Source organism: Ostrea edulis, chromosome 2 (assembly GCF_947568905.1).
Source record: "Ostrea edulis chromosome 2, xbOstEdul1.1, whole genome shotgun sequence".
NCBI lineage: Eukaryota > Metazoa > Mollusca > Bivalvia > Ostreida > Ostreidae > Ostrea > Ostrea edulis.
This window is the reverse complement of record NC_079165.1, coordinates 36,789,408-36,805,998: the sequence shown is the minus strand read 5'-3', so window position 1 is coordinate 36,805,998 and position 16,591 is coordinate 36,789,408. Positions and strand designations below refer to the sequence as shown.

The 16,591-nt window shown below is 35.1% G+C and overlaps 1 protein-coding gene across 2 annotated transcripts in view; it reads left to right on the top strand.

The window, feature by feature from the left end:
• The window catches only part of LOC125679279 (sacsin-like), a 51,776-nt gene extending 35,679 nt beyond the window's left edge, over nucleotides 1-16,097 (top strand). For both annotated transcript variants that reach the window (XM_056153904.1, XM_056153903.1), the window contains 3 exons: nucleotides 83-10,947; nucleotides 11,942-12,240; nucleotides 14,143-16,097. In XM_056153904.1, the coding sequence (XP_056009879.1) occupies nucleotides 83-10,947; nucleotides 11,942-12,232 (11,156 nt within the window). In that variant the 3' untranslated portion in view covers nucleotides 12,233-12,240; nucleotides 14,143-16,097. The remainder of the gene's footprint in view (nucleotides 1-82; nucleotides 10,948-11,941; nucleotides 12,241-14,142) is intronic.
• The last annotated feature ends 494 nt before the right edge of the window (nucleotides 16,098-16,591 follow it).

Below are 16,591 nucleotides of genomic sequence, written 5' to 3'. Positions count from 1 at the left end.
TCTTTAGCACAGTCTGTAAAAATGTTTTAATACCATTTTTATTCATTCCTCTAAGTATTTCTGTTCATTCATTTCTTTCCAGAGATTTACAATTTTCAACGCCTTGATGAAACAGCTTTCTTCCAATTACTACACAATGTAGCACTCAGGAGTGGGAACAAGGAGGTACTGCTTGTAGAAAACAGTGGAGAAGTATTTGGTGACAAATGGTTACAAAGTGTTTGGAAGTATTTGAATACTCACTGTCAGAACACTCTTCAACCTGTTGCTGATTTGCACCTCGTGAAAACAAAGGATTGCAATATTCTGAGAAAATTGTCAGAGTGCTTTATTAGATATGAGGGCATTGATTCTTCCATGAAAAATATTCTTGAATATTTTAACATCTGGACAGTTGACTCTGATTTTCATGGACACCATTTGATGCAACCAGGAAAGGGCATTGTATTTCAAACATCGGATTATGAGAAGGAAAAACTTCTTTTGCAGTGCATCGAAAAAGGAATTGACTCATTCAATTCTCTTTGTCCTGAAAAAGAGAAGGAATTATTTAAAGATTTTCTACCCAATACCACTTCTTCTTGTCTGATCAGTGCATTTCGAAAGTTGAAAATGTTCAAATGTTTCTCAAGAGTTAACAAAATGGAGGGATACGTCTCTGTAAAGGAATGCAATCTTGTCTATATTGGTAACAGGGATTTTCCAATCTCATTTCCCCAAAATATGATAATTGCTTCATCAAAAAAAGAAACGAGGTTGCTGAAGGATCTTGGGTTGATTTCAATTACCCTTACTGATGTTGTGGAGATGTGCATAAAAAAGATAAAGCAAGACAGTCGTTTCTTATATGAGACAGAAGAAAGAAGAAGGTTTTGCTTTTACATTTTATCCATGCGTTTGTTTTTAACAAAATGGTCTAGTATTCAAGATAGTATAGTTGATATCAAATTTATAAGAAATGGAAAGGAGGAGATTTACTCTGCCAATGAACTTTACGATCCAGAAGATGAACTTCTGAGAAACCTTTTTTGTGGAGAATCTAAATTCCCTGCTGAAGAACGAGAAAACAAGACTTTGCTAACTCTAACACACTTGCAATTTTTAGGAAGAAACAGTGTAACTCTGAAGAAAGATGTTGTTGCCACATGTCGGCTTCTTCATAACAATTCATTAAACATCAGTCAAAGCTCAAAAAAGTCAAAAGCATTGATTCAAATCTTCACGATACGTCCAGATTTATTCAACTCAGTTTACAACTCTATCAAAGACTACAAGATCATGCAGTATCAAACGATGATACCAGAAAACTACCCAACATCACTTGAATGGTATTCCAGCAAAATGGACCTGGTTTCAATAAATGAGACTTATTCTGAGGAATATAGACACATTATTGGTTCAGTCTCTCCAACAATGTTGAAAGATTGGGAAAGTCTTTTAATGTCCAAAGTCGGATCATCCGAAGTCAGATCACCCTCGCCACAAGAAGTCATACAGCATTTTAGAAAAATAACTGAATGCTACTGTGAGGAAGAGCACGACGATTACTACTATCTGATGAAAAAGTTGTATCAGCATGTATCAAAACAACCTGAAATTGCCTTTCCAAAAACAATTTTGCCCGACAAGTGTATTCTCACAGAACAAGGTTTCATGAGACCAGAAAATACTTATATTGACACATCCAAACACGATCTGAATTTAACTCCGTACTTTGTCCCCTTGCAAAAAGAGTATAAGACAATGAAAGCATTTTTTGAACGACTTGGCTGTGAAACAAAACAAACTTCTAGATTGTTGGTTGCAGTCATAGATGAAATCAAGAACAGGCATTCATTAGATACGTCAGTGACGGATTATGATCATGATTTGAACATTGTTCAGCAGGTGCTGAAAACATTGACAGACAGGTTTACTAGTGAGTTGTCCAAAATCAAAGATAAAATAATTGTACCTATTCACAAGGATGGGAACAGATTAATTTTTCGACGATCAGAAGAATGTGCTTTTTCTGACAGAGATTGGTTTAGTAGAAAATTCACAGATGACGACAACATTATTCTGGTGCACCCTAAAATTGACAAAGTGGTTGCAAAGGCAGTCGGAGTGAGATCATTAAAGGAATTCACATTGTCTGATGCGGAGGATATTCTTTCAGAGTTTGGACAATCGGAACCTCTTACATATCGAATAAATTGTCTTTTAAAGGAAGGATATACTGACGGATTATCTGTTCCAAAGGAACTCATTCAAAATGCTGATGATGCTGGAGCATCTGAAGTCTGCTTTTTTTATGACGAAAGAGAAAACGTAGATGCTAGAAGTTGTCTTTTAGATCCAGGCATGCAGAGTTGCCAAGGGCCAGCATTGTGGGTTTTCAATGATGCGGAATTTACATCTGAAGATTTTGAAAACATTCAAAAACTGAGTGGTGCCACCAAAAAAGACAAACCTACCAAAATAGGAAAATTTGGGTTAGGTTTCAATGCTGTTTACAATCTTACTGATGTTCCAAGTTTTGTGAGTGGAAATCATCTGGTATATTTGGATCCTCACAGCAAGTATTTAGGAGATGCAATTGTGAACAAAAATAGCCCTGGAATTAAGTTGAATCTTCACAATAAGTTAATGCTTCAAAAACTGGAAAACCAGTTTAAACCATTCCAAAACGTGTTCCACTTTACGTCCAGAGAGTTCCTCATGGGAGAAAGGTTTAATGGAACATTATTCAGATTCCCTTTGCGAACCAAAGAGCAGGCAGCAACAAGTGAAATTCTTGGAAAAGCTTATTCCAAGTTAGAAATGGAAGATTTATTGAAAATGTTCTGTAAAACATGTGGAAACCTGCTTCTGTTCACACAGAATGTTCAATGCATTAAATTATTTCACTTGGATAGACAATGTTCAAATCCAGATAAAGAGATGGAACTAGTTCTTAGTGTTCAGAAAAATGAAAAATGGAATTATGATTCTGAACAAAGTCTCTTATCTTATGCATCCAATTTCTGCAATCAGGCGGAGAACTGGACTGCGGTTTGCAAATCACAAATTATTATGAAAGGAATTTCTCATCCATGGCTTGAAACAGGTGAGCCTATAAACCAGGTTGTTTCCTGGATCATAGCTTGGTCAACAGGGATTTCAAATGCATTGGAAGTCATAAAAGACAAGAATCATGGTGCATTGCCAGTTTCATGTGTCGCTGTACCTGCGGACTCTGTTGACAAGAGCATTACACCATTGCTGTTCAATGGCTGTACTGATCACTTTGAAAGATTTGGATTCTACGATGTAGGACATTTATTTTGCTTTCTCCCACTTCCATTACAAACGAGATTTAACTTCCATGTGAACGGAATGTTTGCTGTATCTTCCGACCGGCAGAGATTATTGATGCATACGGAAGACGATAAACACACCTCCGATGAATCTCTGTGGAACACAAGCCTTATTTCCGATGCAACTGTAGAGTCTCTCATACAGTTATTATTGGAATTTAAAAACATGTCCTCAGAAAAATATAGGTTTACAATACTGTGGCCTGTTGAAATCAGTGACGACATATGGAAAGAATTTCAAAAGCAATTTTTCAAAGCTTTAGTTGAACGCCCACTGCCATTGTTTAAAACCCACTGCGGGTGGAAATCATTTCAGGAATGCTTGTTTTTACACCCGGAAATATATGTAAATGAGAAGCTAAAAAGCGTCGCATTCAGAATTTTAAGAAATTGTCCCTTGGATGGAAAGGTGATAACAGATCTACCTTGCAATGTATTTAATACGTTTCAGAATTGCATTGGAAAAGATTTTGAAAAGCACATACTGACATATGAAAACTTTTTCATCAAATCTTTTCTGCCATCTTTTTCAAGTTTTCAAAGACAAGAGTATGATGTATTCGTTCTCGAAGCCATAAAGAGCAAAAATGAAAATATTCTTTCTGCAATTAATAGCAGCGAATGCATTAGGACGCGTGATACTGAAATTCTAAAAGTACCAGAAGATCTTGTGCATCCTGAATCCCCATTGAAAGAGATATTTGTTCCTGACAGTGAATACTTTCCAAATGAAACCTTCTGTAGCGGCGAAGTACTAGATATTTTAGTAACACTCGGAATGATGAAAGAGAGAATTCCATGGGACCGTTTACTACTTCAAACAAAGGCCATCACCCACATTGCAAGTTGTTGTTCTTCATGTGCTGTCATTCGGTCTCATGAAATTATGAAATATATACACACCGTTTTCAGTGAAATCCCAATGGAAGTAAAACAAGAATTATCCCACGTCCCTTTCTTGCCTGTCAAAATCAAACCAAAAAACTGGCCATTGAAATGGTACATCGAGGACATGGAAAACCCCAATATTTTAAAGAAATGCGCAGTTCACGGAAAGAGTGGTTGCGGTGAGAGCACGAAGATTGGATTCTTCGAAAAACCATCAAATTTATATTTTGATTCAACTGAGAACTTAGTGGCTTGTACAGAGACCATCCTCGATCGTTATTATGAGGACGAGTCATATAATTTTGTTTTGACATCGCTTGGTGTAAAATGTAAGAAGAATGTTAAGCAAGACACATTAAAGCTTCAACTTCAGGCAGTGGTGGCAAATCCGGAAAATGCTCAAAATATTGCTGTTGAAAAGATATGTTATGATATCTATGGTGCCATGGAAGAATACCTAATGGAGACAGATTGGCAAGAATTTGTTAAGAAAGAACTCTCTGATATACCCTGCATACTCATTAACGGAAGTTTTATTTGTGCAAAACAAGTAGTGTTGCAATTAGAACACGATTGCAGTCCTTATTTATATGGATTGCAGTCAACGTCTTTAAACCGATATTCAAAATTCATGGAAACTATTGGTGTGCGAAAGAAGTTTGCTGCAAAGGATATAACTGGTACCTTACTGTGCATCAAGGACAATTATAACGAACAACAATTGTCAGAGACAAAATTGAGTTTAGTCTGCAGAATAGTGAATCTTCTAGAACAATACGAAGAACTTCCTGCTCTTGACCTATATCTTCCTGATTCAAAAGGATATTTTCACCCAATATCATCTCTGTGTATTGACGATTGTGACTGGATACCTACGAGTGATTCCATGATGTTTTTGAACGAAAAAATAACACCAAAGGTTGCAAAGCTTCTTGGTGTCAAATCAAAACGGACACAAAATATCATGGATGATTCTGAAGAATTCGGAGATGAATTCGGACAGTATCAAGAACTAACATCTAGAATAAGATGTATCCTTGATGGGTATCCGGAATGTAGTATATTGAAAGAGTTACTCCAAAATGCGGATGATGCCGGTGCAACTGAATTGCATTTCATCATTGATTGTAGAAGTCATGGGACAGAACATGTTTTTAGTGAGGAGTGGAAAGAATTACAAGGTCCAGCGCTGTGCGTGTATAATAACAGTGCATTTTCAGATGTTGAGTTAAAAGGAATTCAGGATTTGGGTACTGGAAGCAAGAAGAATGATGCCACTTCATTAGGACAATATGGTGTAGGGTTCAATGCTGTCTATAATATCACAGATGCCCCTTCATTTTACTCACGAGATGTGAAGCAGTCAATGGAGACGTTGTGCATTCTTGATCCACAATGCAAATACATTCCATGGGCGTCAGAAAAGAAACCTGGGAGAATATTTAGAGATGCTTCGAAAGTTCAAGAAAAATACAAAGACATCATACCATGTTACCTCCAAGATACTGAATTATGGAAAGAATCGCAAGGAACGTTATTTCGCTTTCCTTTACGAACGAAAGAGTCCAAATTGTCATCAAGACAGTTTTCATGCGATGGTATAGAGAAATTGCTTATGAAGTTTACAAGGGAAGCACCCGAATGTCTTCTCTTCTTGCAAAATACAAAAACTGTTATATTTTCAAAAATAACAGCTGCTGAAGGAGTCTTTAAACAAGAATATCATGTTAGAGGCAAACATAGTACATCTGATTGTTGTGACCTATTTCCATCAATTGTTGAAGCCATGCAGGAAATGAAAAAAAATCCAATATATGCATGCACTATGCAAAGAAAGGAAGTAAAAACTAAATTGACACTAGATATCAATGGCAAGGAAAATCAGGAATGGTTAATAGTTAAAGGATTTGGATTTTTTGGCCAATTAAACATTTCAAAAGTGAAAGATGGTTATGAGAAGGAAAAATTGGCATTGCTTCCAATTGCGGGTGTTGCCATATTTCTGAATGGATCACAAGTCAATGAGGAAAATGAAATAAAACTTCCACCTTTCAAAACTTACTGTGGTCTACCGCTACCAGATGAATCAGGTTTACCCGTACATGTCAATGGTCAATTTGCATTGGACAATGAGACTCGCAAACACATTGAATGGACAGAGTCTCATGGATTGAAGTTTCAATGGAACAAATGTCTGATTGAAAATGTAATTGCTCCGACCTATGCATGTGCAATTCAGCATTTTAGAGATGAATTGTTTCCTACTAATAGGAGAAATTGCTCCAGGAAGATATTAGAAAAATTTCACAACATTTTCCCTGTTTTACCGACTATATCGAAAGAAGACAGCTGCTACGTCGCAAAAATGTTGTATAAATGCCTCGACTCTCAAAGGTACCCAGTATTTCCAATTGTAAGAAGTGTATCAAATGAGGCAAAAAAGAATGAAAGCATATTGGTAAACGCCAAGTCCACAGCACATGCAGTTACTGAGGATTCATTCGAAGTATCCTGGACAGCATTACGGAGAGATTATATGTCATTATCAAAGCCATTATTTTACAGTTCAAATGAAGACCATATTGTAGAAGTATTGATAGATTTAGGAATGACTCTGATAAACTTCCCTTTAGAAAGCATGATAGACGCGGACTTAAAAGTCGGGAATCTTTCACCAGATATTGTCGTCTCCTTTCTGAAAACATATATAATGAGAGGAAATGATGGATGTGTCCTTTCTCAAATCAATGTTCCAGTGTCTTGTACACAATTAAAAAGTGAGGAGAGAGTACTCAAGTTGTTGGAATACTGTGAAGACCGATTGTTGGAAAAACGCCGGGATTTTGAAAACTGTCCACTTCTTCTTTCTGCTGATGGATTCATAAGAGAATTTTCAAAACGCAAAAAATTGTATTTGGTTCAGTTTCCATCTCTTTTCCCCAAATCAGCTGAAGAAATTGTCCATCCAGAACTTTTTTATTTCTTTTCAAAAACTAAACACTTTGTGGATTTTGTTGAAAATCTAGAAATAGAAGACATTTACAGACAAGTTCAAACCAATATTAGATGCGACTTTTGTGTTGGCGAGATCATACCATGGCCAAGCAGCATGCCTGGGTTACCAGACAAAAAATGGATATCTCATTTTTGGTTACAAATTTTCAAACTTTTTAAAGATCGATATAAGAGGGCTGATGAGGAGCTAAAAACAAAACTGAAACACCTTTTAGAGCCGGGAGAAAATACAAATCAAAAGGAAATCATTCAATGTAAAACGTCTTTTGTGAATCTTAAAAAATGTATCCTGGAATCATTTTCCGCGGAGCTGTTAAATCAAATGGGAAATTTCAGCTGTATACCAGTGTGCATAAAAGAAAGAAAGACGTGCAAACATTTTCTTTTTCCTTTGAAAAAATGCAATGCGGTATTATTTGTTAACGAAACACGGAGACAGGAAAATGAAATCCTTATATCAATGAGAGTTCCAGTAATCCATTCTGAATGTTCACCAATACAACTGCATACCGTTTTAGATATATTAAGGACTTTAATGGCAACAGTGGACGAAAGTGTTTCAATACTGAACTGCATTTACACCAACAAGAATGAGTTGCATGTTGACTATTCTGTATGTCACATTTTGTTGAATTATTTTCAAATTCATGCCAAACATTTGTTGGGTGAGAGAGAGAACAAAGATAAATTGCTTTGCCTTCCAATATTTCAATCAATTTCAAAGAAAGTTGTGGCTGTAAATGATAAAACAGCAATAATTGTGCGAGAGGAAATTCCCGAAGAGGGATTAAGTCATTGGTGTAAGAGAGAAAGGATTGAATTTCTTTTAGAAAACAGACATGTGCAAAATCTTTTCAATGCCTTGGGATTCTCTACAGTAGACAAACATGCTGTATATATTAAACATATACTTCCAAACTTCAAAAGCTTACCTCGTGATGCTGTTATCAAACACATCAAATTTATTAGGGACAATCTTTTGCCCCCTATTCTCAACAATGAAAATATGGAATGGAGACTGAAAGATTTAAGAAGTTTATTGCATGAAATAGCCTTCTTAAAAATAGCAGATGGAACACTTGTAAGACCATGTGAACTTTATAACCCTCATTCAGAATTATTCATGCTGAAAAACCAGCTCTGCTCGGAATCAGAGTTGCCTCCTGAACCTTATCACACAAAAGAGTGGAAATACTTTCTCATATTTTGTGGAATGAAAAATGACTTCACAGAAGAAGTTTTCTGTGATTTTGCCAATCGATTGCAGGCATTAGGAGACTCACATGGTATAACCAAAATAGTTAAGGAAAATTCACGTCGACTGATTGGAATTCTCAAGGAAACCCCAGACCTTTTGAAAAATAATCATTTCATCAACAAAATGAAAAATATTCGATTTCTCTGCCCTCAACATCCAGAACCATTATGCAAAATGTTACTTCCTGAAGCTGAAAGCAATGAAACACTTGTTGCATATAATAACTCTGCCTATTCACATAATCTTCATTTGGTGTGGTCCAAAATGAATGTCATATCTGAGAATGCAAATCCCTTCTGCAGCCAGGAAACGTCTGATCCTTCTAAACTACTCGGCATTTCTGATCCTCCTCCATTGCAAACTGTTGTCGCTCATATTACGTCATTATGCAATAATATTCAGTTGGATTTTAGTGAAAAGATATGCAGAGAAAGTGGTGTAGAAGAAAACTTTGCAAAGATAATGGAAGACATTTACAGATATTTGGAGAAATATGGAACAACGTGGTCTGAAAAAATATTACATCAAGTGCCATTCATTTTCTTGAGAGAAAGTAAAATTCTTGTCACAGCAGATCGTGTAGTATTGCGTTTAAGGGAAGAAGATGAAATTATTCCATATCTATGCAAACCGTCAGCACATTTTGGACAGTTTCATACATTATTGGAAAAACATGGATCCCATACCAAGGTTAAAAGCAGCCATTGTGCAAACGTTTTAAAAGGAATATACCAAGAATCAAGGGGAGATATTTTAGAGCCTAGTGATATTGAACGTGTTCAGAGAGCTATCAGATTGTTATTTCAAACTATCGAAATCATGAACGATATAGATTTCACTGTCACAAATTTGTTCCTACTTACAAGAAAAAATAAATTAGAAGACAGTAGAAATATGATTTTTGTGGATAATGTACATCTTGAAAAGAGAATTAGTGAAAATAAGCTGAAATCTGAATATTTTGTTGGATTTAAGAATCTTAAAATGAATGTCATGGATCAGATGACAGAAATCAAGTTTCTTCCGGAAAGGTGTAGGCCTCTATTACTTTCTGATCTTATCAAAGAAGATTTAACAGTCGAAAGTAGACACACAGTATTGAATTCTGACTCGGCTCAACACTTGCAACGTTTTCTTCATAGTGTAGAGTTCTTTGTTGGAATATGTCGTTTAATTCTTCATGAATGTGCGAAAAACGAAACTGCGTTCTCCCGGGACGAACAGATTGATGTGCAAACTAAGCTCCAGGCAATTCATGTAGTACAGTTAGAAGATCTCAAAACTGTTCTCAAGTATAACGATTCGGAATTACCAAAAACTGAAGAGGATACATCAATATTCACCAAAATGGTCAGTGGAGATGATTTCTCACTCTGTCTCTACTTTAAAATGGGGAGGGAAATGGACATGAATTTGTGGATAGCGGAAAATTCAGTACCGTTATCAAAAACTGTAAATTGCTACCTCAGCAAAGGCTTGGGAAATCAAACAATTTGTCTTCCCAGCATTCTAGGATGTGTATGTAATGCACATTTGATCTCCTCTGTTCTAGATAGACTGAAGATCGTTCAGATTGATATGAAATTACCTGCAGTTTCACCGTTTATGCCAGAAATAGGAGCAGAAATTCCTGTATCATGTCATTACTTGGTCAACAATTCGTGTACAGTGATCGCTAAAAATGAATATATTGCGTATGAATTGTTTGATCCAATTGTTGATGAGGATGATCCTGGCGTTTGTAATTTAACACCTGTGTACATATTTGCCAAAGTAATAGAAACATTAAGCCAGTCAACATCTCAGATTCCAGATGCAAGTAATTGGCAAATGAGATATAAAGTAAATGTTGGAGGTCAGGTAATTGTGTCAGAAGCATCAAGGGTTTATAGCTTTCTGGAGAATGATAGGAGAAACGCAGAGACATGTGATAATGATGTGGATGATACAACAGCATTGCATGAAGATGATGACCAAGTGAGAATTCACATAAGAGATGTAATGAAAAATGCAATCAAAAAATCTAAACCAGAATTCAGAAGAAGTTTTAAAAGGCTTTATCTTCAGTACCATCCAGATGAGCACATATATAACAAGGGTTATTTTCACCGATTAATTCAATTTATCTGTTTCGTTCACATGAAGCTTGAAAGAAAAGAACCGGTAGAAAATGCTGATATTCTCACTTCTTTCGAAAGAGATGAAGAGCAGTACATGATTCCAGTCCTTGAACGTATTTGCAGTGTTCGATTAAATGAATACAGAAAGAACCGAGAAGAATGCCATGAAAAATGCAACAGTTCATTTTTTGAAAATTTTTGTTTAAGAGGTCCCCAACCTGGACAATCTAGGCGATGGTTTAGACAAGCAGAAACAGATTTCAAGGCCGCCTCCACTGATGAATACGAACCAAACGCTTATAACTGGGCTTGTTATAAGTGTCATCAGGTATGATTCATTTCCTTATAACTGGGCTTGTTATAGGTGTCATGAGGTATGAGTCATTTCCTTATATCTGGGCATGTTATAAGTGCCATGAGGTATGATTCATTTCCTTGAAAGTATCTATGCAGCATACCATGTTAAAGAGTGTTGGTATCCGATTGACTGACGAGCGATTTACATGTAATTGTGTGTCACTTGATAAAGTGGACTCAATAAAACTTTGAAGAAAATGAAATTTGAGATATAAAATGCTATATTCTGTTCTCATACTTATTTCTATATCACAGTTATTTACTGGTAAATATTTTCATCAAAGTTACATTTTCCATATTAATTGCAAAGGTTTGCATTTCAGCAACACTCTATGCTTCATATACATTCAAATCTTCAAGTAACTTTGCCAACAACACCTTTCCTAGAAAGTTCAGGATTTGGAAATATTTTTTTTAAAAATACTAAGAGTACTATTCTTTAAAATGACAATAAAAACAATATTGTTGTTCAATATCTTTAACATTTCCATCTTAATCTAAATAATAAGTATAAAATCACCAATATAGATTCAGGAAGCAAGTTAATTCTTTATTAAGGTGCACTAGAATAATCTGAACTTTTTAGGTTCTTTACATATACATACCTTAAATCATTTTATGCACTATAAATGGACCTCATCATATTCATGCATGCTGTTTCCACTACAATTTAAAAATCAAGCTACCATGACGTTTAACGTTGAGGGGGGGGGGGGGGGGGGGCTGGTAAGTCTGAAGCTGGAGATATACAGTGAACATTGTGGATATAAAAAAAACATTCATTTGCATGGGCTCCTTTAAAAACTTTAATTGAAAGTCTTCCATTAATACTGTGATATTAAAAACATACGAGTAATCGGTGGGGACACAGTAAAAATGCATGTAATACATAGTAACTGCAATGTTTTTGTGGTTGCACATGTCTTTGATATGATATTAAGTATAAAATTAATTATTCATTGCAGGCAGTCGAAAAGGCTTTAAAGGCTCTACAATACCAATTAGATGCCGACAAAGTTTCTTTGAACATGCACAGTCTTTCTACCATGGCTTCCCCTCTCGCTGACGTCAAATTATCTGGCCTTGTGGGTCAGTTGGAAGGCATAACAGGGGACTACTTTTGCATGCGATATCCAGGTGCTGTGCATGGAGGACACATATCTTCTGATCTTTACACAGATGACCAAGCAAAAAGAGCCATCGAACGTACCAGGGAAATCTTGCAGATTGTGAGGGAGAGGTTACGTAGTTCCTGAAATATTAGGTAGATATGTCAAAACATTTTAAGTTGCATTCAAATGTTTTCGCGATAGAAGTTTCAATCGTTCTCCATTTTAGCTCACCTGAATTGAATGCTCAGGTGAACTTTTCTGATCGCCTGTTGTCCGTCGTCTGTCTGTCTGGCTGTCCTTCTGTCTGTAAACTTTTTACATTTTCGACTTCTTCTCCAGAACCACTTGGCCAATGTCAACCAAACTTGGCCAAAAGCATCCTTGGGTGAAGGACTTTCAAGTGTGTACAAATGAAGGGCCATGTCCATTTCAAAGGGGAGATAATCACAAAAATGCAAAAATAGGGTGGGATCATTTAAAAATATTCTCCTTCAGAACCACTGGGCCAGAAAAGCTGAAATTTATATGAAAGCTTCCTGACATAGTTCAGATTCAGGTGTGTTCAAATCATGACCACCGGGGGATGAGATGAGGCCACCATAGGGGATCAAAGTTTTCCATACAAATATATAGGGAAAATCTTTAAAAATCTTCTTCTCAAAAACTACTGAGCTAGAAAAGCTGATATTCACATGAAAGCTTCCTAACATAGTGGAGATTTAATTTTGTTACAATCATGGCCCCCGGGGGTAGGATGGGGCCAAAGGGGGAATCAAAATTTTGCATACAAATATATAGGGAAAATCTTTTAAAATCTTCTTCTCAAAAAAATGTTCAAATTTACATGAAAGCTTCCTGACATAGTACAGATTCAAGTTTGTTCAAATCATGGCCCCCGAGGGCAGAATGGGGCCACAATAGGGATCAAAGTTTTGCATGCGAATATATGGGAAATATCTTTAAATATGAGCCAAGGTGACTCAGATGAGCGATGTGGCCCATGGGACTCTTGTTCAATATAGTAAAGTCAATCACGTATTAATATTTTATATATTTATAAACATAATGAATTTGCATGATCTAAAATGTTGTAACTGGTTATTTACGTGAAGATGAAACAGATGATGATAGATTCATTACGAAATAAATTCAATTGTTATTTAAAAATACATGAGGGGACGCACATACCCTTCGTCACGATAGAGTAGTGCATCAATATTAAGGAGGATTAAGACGCTGAGATTTTTATATACAAATGAAAATGAAGCAAACTATAACCAGGATTTAAAAATTTTCAAGGTTAACCCCAAGAATGCATTTTTGTTTCTGAATTTCTTGAAACAGTAAACACGGAGGGAGATTCTAACTCGCCACCGAGAGATCAAATTTTAACGTTGTAACAGAATGAGACATGTGTATAGAGTAGGACTGTTAAGTGTAGATAGAGAAAGATAATTTTTAAAAAGTTGAGAATATTTTTATTTCGAAAGGAAGTACATCACATAATGGAAGTGTACACATAAATAATGCCAGTGATGAAGGGTAGAAAATGGTCCAACATTCTTTGTCTTAATGGTCCATCTTTCAAAAAATGTATGCTGTAAAACCAATAGAAAATAACTGATAAATGGAAGTCTTGCTCATTGCGAATTATAATTTTAATATGACCTCTTTAAAAATATCGTGTAGATTTTGTTATTTTTGTGAGATGACTTACAATCATTTCTTTAGGAGGGTTATGATATTCAAATAGAGTCTTAAAATTTAATACAAGTGTCAATGCATTTCAAAAGATATATATATCACTGTTTGTGCCAGATACCCATTATATTGCTTGTGATATATGCAATTCCAAAGTGGATTGAAAATGTCTTCAAGAGCTACAATCTAAACCCAATGTTTTCACGGTCGTCCGCGCTGAATCGCATCCTTCCTTTTCATTTGTTACGTCAAGTGTTTTGACTCTACAGGTGACCGCCACGGATGCTGTATATTTCCAATGTTACTAGTTAATGTTCTGTGATCTTATGTTCACGTTTTTATAATCGTTTCAGAATCTTGCTGCATCATCCTCCTGGCCGTGAAGACCATGGACGTTGTTGCAGCGAAGCGTGACGAAAATGTTATAATGTGCAGGTTAACATGATGGACATCAAACATTTGTTATAGTCGTGAAGGATTGTAACGTCCTTTTAGAGAATTAAACAAGATTGTTTGTGACCTTTTCTAATGTTGCAACGGTATGTATTTTCTCTTCAGGATTCCATGTACATGTGGGTTTTTTTCCCTTCATTGTAATTAATACTATCCAAGTTTGTTTATCACATGTCTGTGTTATAAAACTAACTAGATGAATGCATGATATGTTTAGTGTATCGTTGATATACATGTATACGGGATGTGACAACACTTACGAGTTTTATAAGGTTTGATTGTACACTAGCCTTAACTTTTTATTGTAAATAAATAGATTTTATGGAATATATGTAGAAAAGTACAATGTATATAGTCTGTATAATTACGTGTCATCTATTGTAACATTTGTCATAACTGTATTGGGAGTCTTTGTGCAACTCTGTGGAGTATATGAATGTATACATGTATACTTGTAGATGTATTTTATTCACAGCTATTGTAAATCAAAATATACCAATCCTCGATATCATTTCATAAAATCAATGCCGTGCTGTATTTATATACAGGTACCGAGCATTACGAATGGGCGTTACTTTTTTACAGAAGCAAAGGGGTCCTAATCAGATTCAATAATTTTGATAGCACGAGATCATTACCATTTTGCATTCACGTACTCGTCAACATTGCTGTATACCGGCTATACTGATGTCATCACATAACAATTTCTTTGATGATTTTATAGAATATATGTAGAAATGTATATAATCTGTACAAATATGCGTCATTTATTGCAGCATATATATATATATATATATATATATATATATATATATATATATAGCCTTGACCTTTTTGCTGTAAATAAATAGATTTTATGGAATATATGTAGAAATGTATATAATCTGTACAATTACGCGTCATTTATTGTAGCATGCATATATATATATATATATATATATATATATATATATATATATACATATATATATAGGAAATACATGTAGCTCTGCGGTCATGAGTTCAAGCCCGGGAAGGGGTGAAAGTGGGTATCAATAGATAGTGAATTTCTCTGTGTATTATATGTATGATTCGTCTGTGTGTATGCATGTTACCAATGTCGCCTATCGAATTATTGTCCCTTGTATGTCCTCCATTTTCTGTGTGGATGGCGTGAATGCGTGTATCTTTCATCAAAATGGTATGGAATTGTTATTCGTTGTTTTAGAACTTAATAAAGGTAATATTTTGCAACAAGTATTCTTTGGTCGGTATATAATCTAGTGACCGTGCAGGTCGTTAGAATTTGTCGATCAAAGAATACTGGAATCAAGAATAACTAGTGTTAGCAGAAATATTTTAAATACACTGTACATATTGGAGAATTAAATTTATAATGTTATTTTTTGCAAAAGTTGACATAATCACAGTGAATTTTATCGTTCAACTGTTGCGCATATACAAACTTTTAATGTACTTATAATAGCAATACCACAATATTCTTTAATGTAAATTCCCATGAACATTAATGAATATTGATTTATCGTACATGTACATGTACTGTGTACATTACTAGGTACGATTGATGATGTTCTATGGAATAGAGTGTAATTTAGCGGTAATTACATGCCGTATGTGAATATTGAGATATTTCAATATGTTTAGATTTGATGTATTTTAATGTGTACACTATTATTGTAAACTTGTACTAATTATGATACTGTAGATTTTATAATGAAGTTGTTATTTTCTCAAATGGGAAAATAGAACTTCTGTATTTATACATGTGACATGTATGCTATGTTTATACATGTAATGAAATGAGAAATCTTAAATGTAAATCATGGTATGAAATTAAAATAGTTTGAAAATAAAAGTTATTTTTCTTATGTACTTTAGAGATCCAAGATGAATATTATAAGATATGCAGGAGAAAATACTCGTATTAATAGATTTCATATCGACTAGCGGAACAGAAAACTGTTTTACAGTTAAATTCGACTGAAGAAGTGATTTAGTGTAGTCTGAAGAAATCGAGCATTTTGTGATTTAGTGTAGTCTGAAGAAGTCGAGCATTTTGTGATTTAGTGTAGTCTGAAGAAGTCGAGCATTTTGTGATTTAGTGTAGTCTGAAGAAGTCGAGCATTTTGTGATTTAGTGTAGTCTGATGAAGTCGAGCATTTTGTGATTTAGTGTAGTCTGAAGAAGTCGAGCATTTTGTGATTTAGTGTAGTCTGAAGAAGTCGAGCATTTTGTGATTTAGTGTAGTCTGAAGAAGTCGAGCATTTTGTGGTTTATTGTAGTTTGAAGAAGTCGAGCATTTTGTGATTTAGTGTAGTCTGAAGAAGTCGAGCATTTTGTGATTTAGTG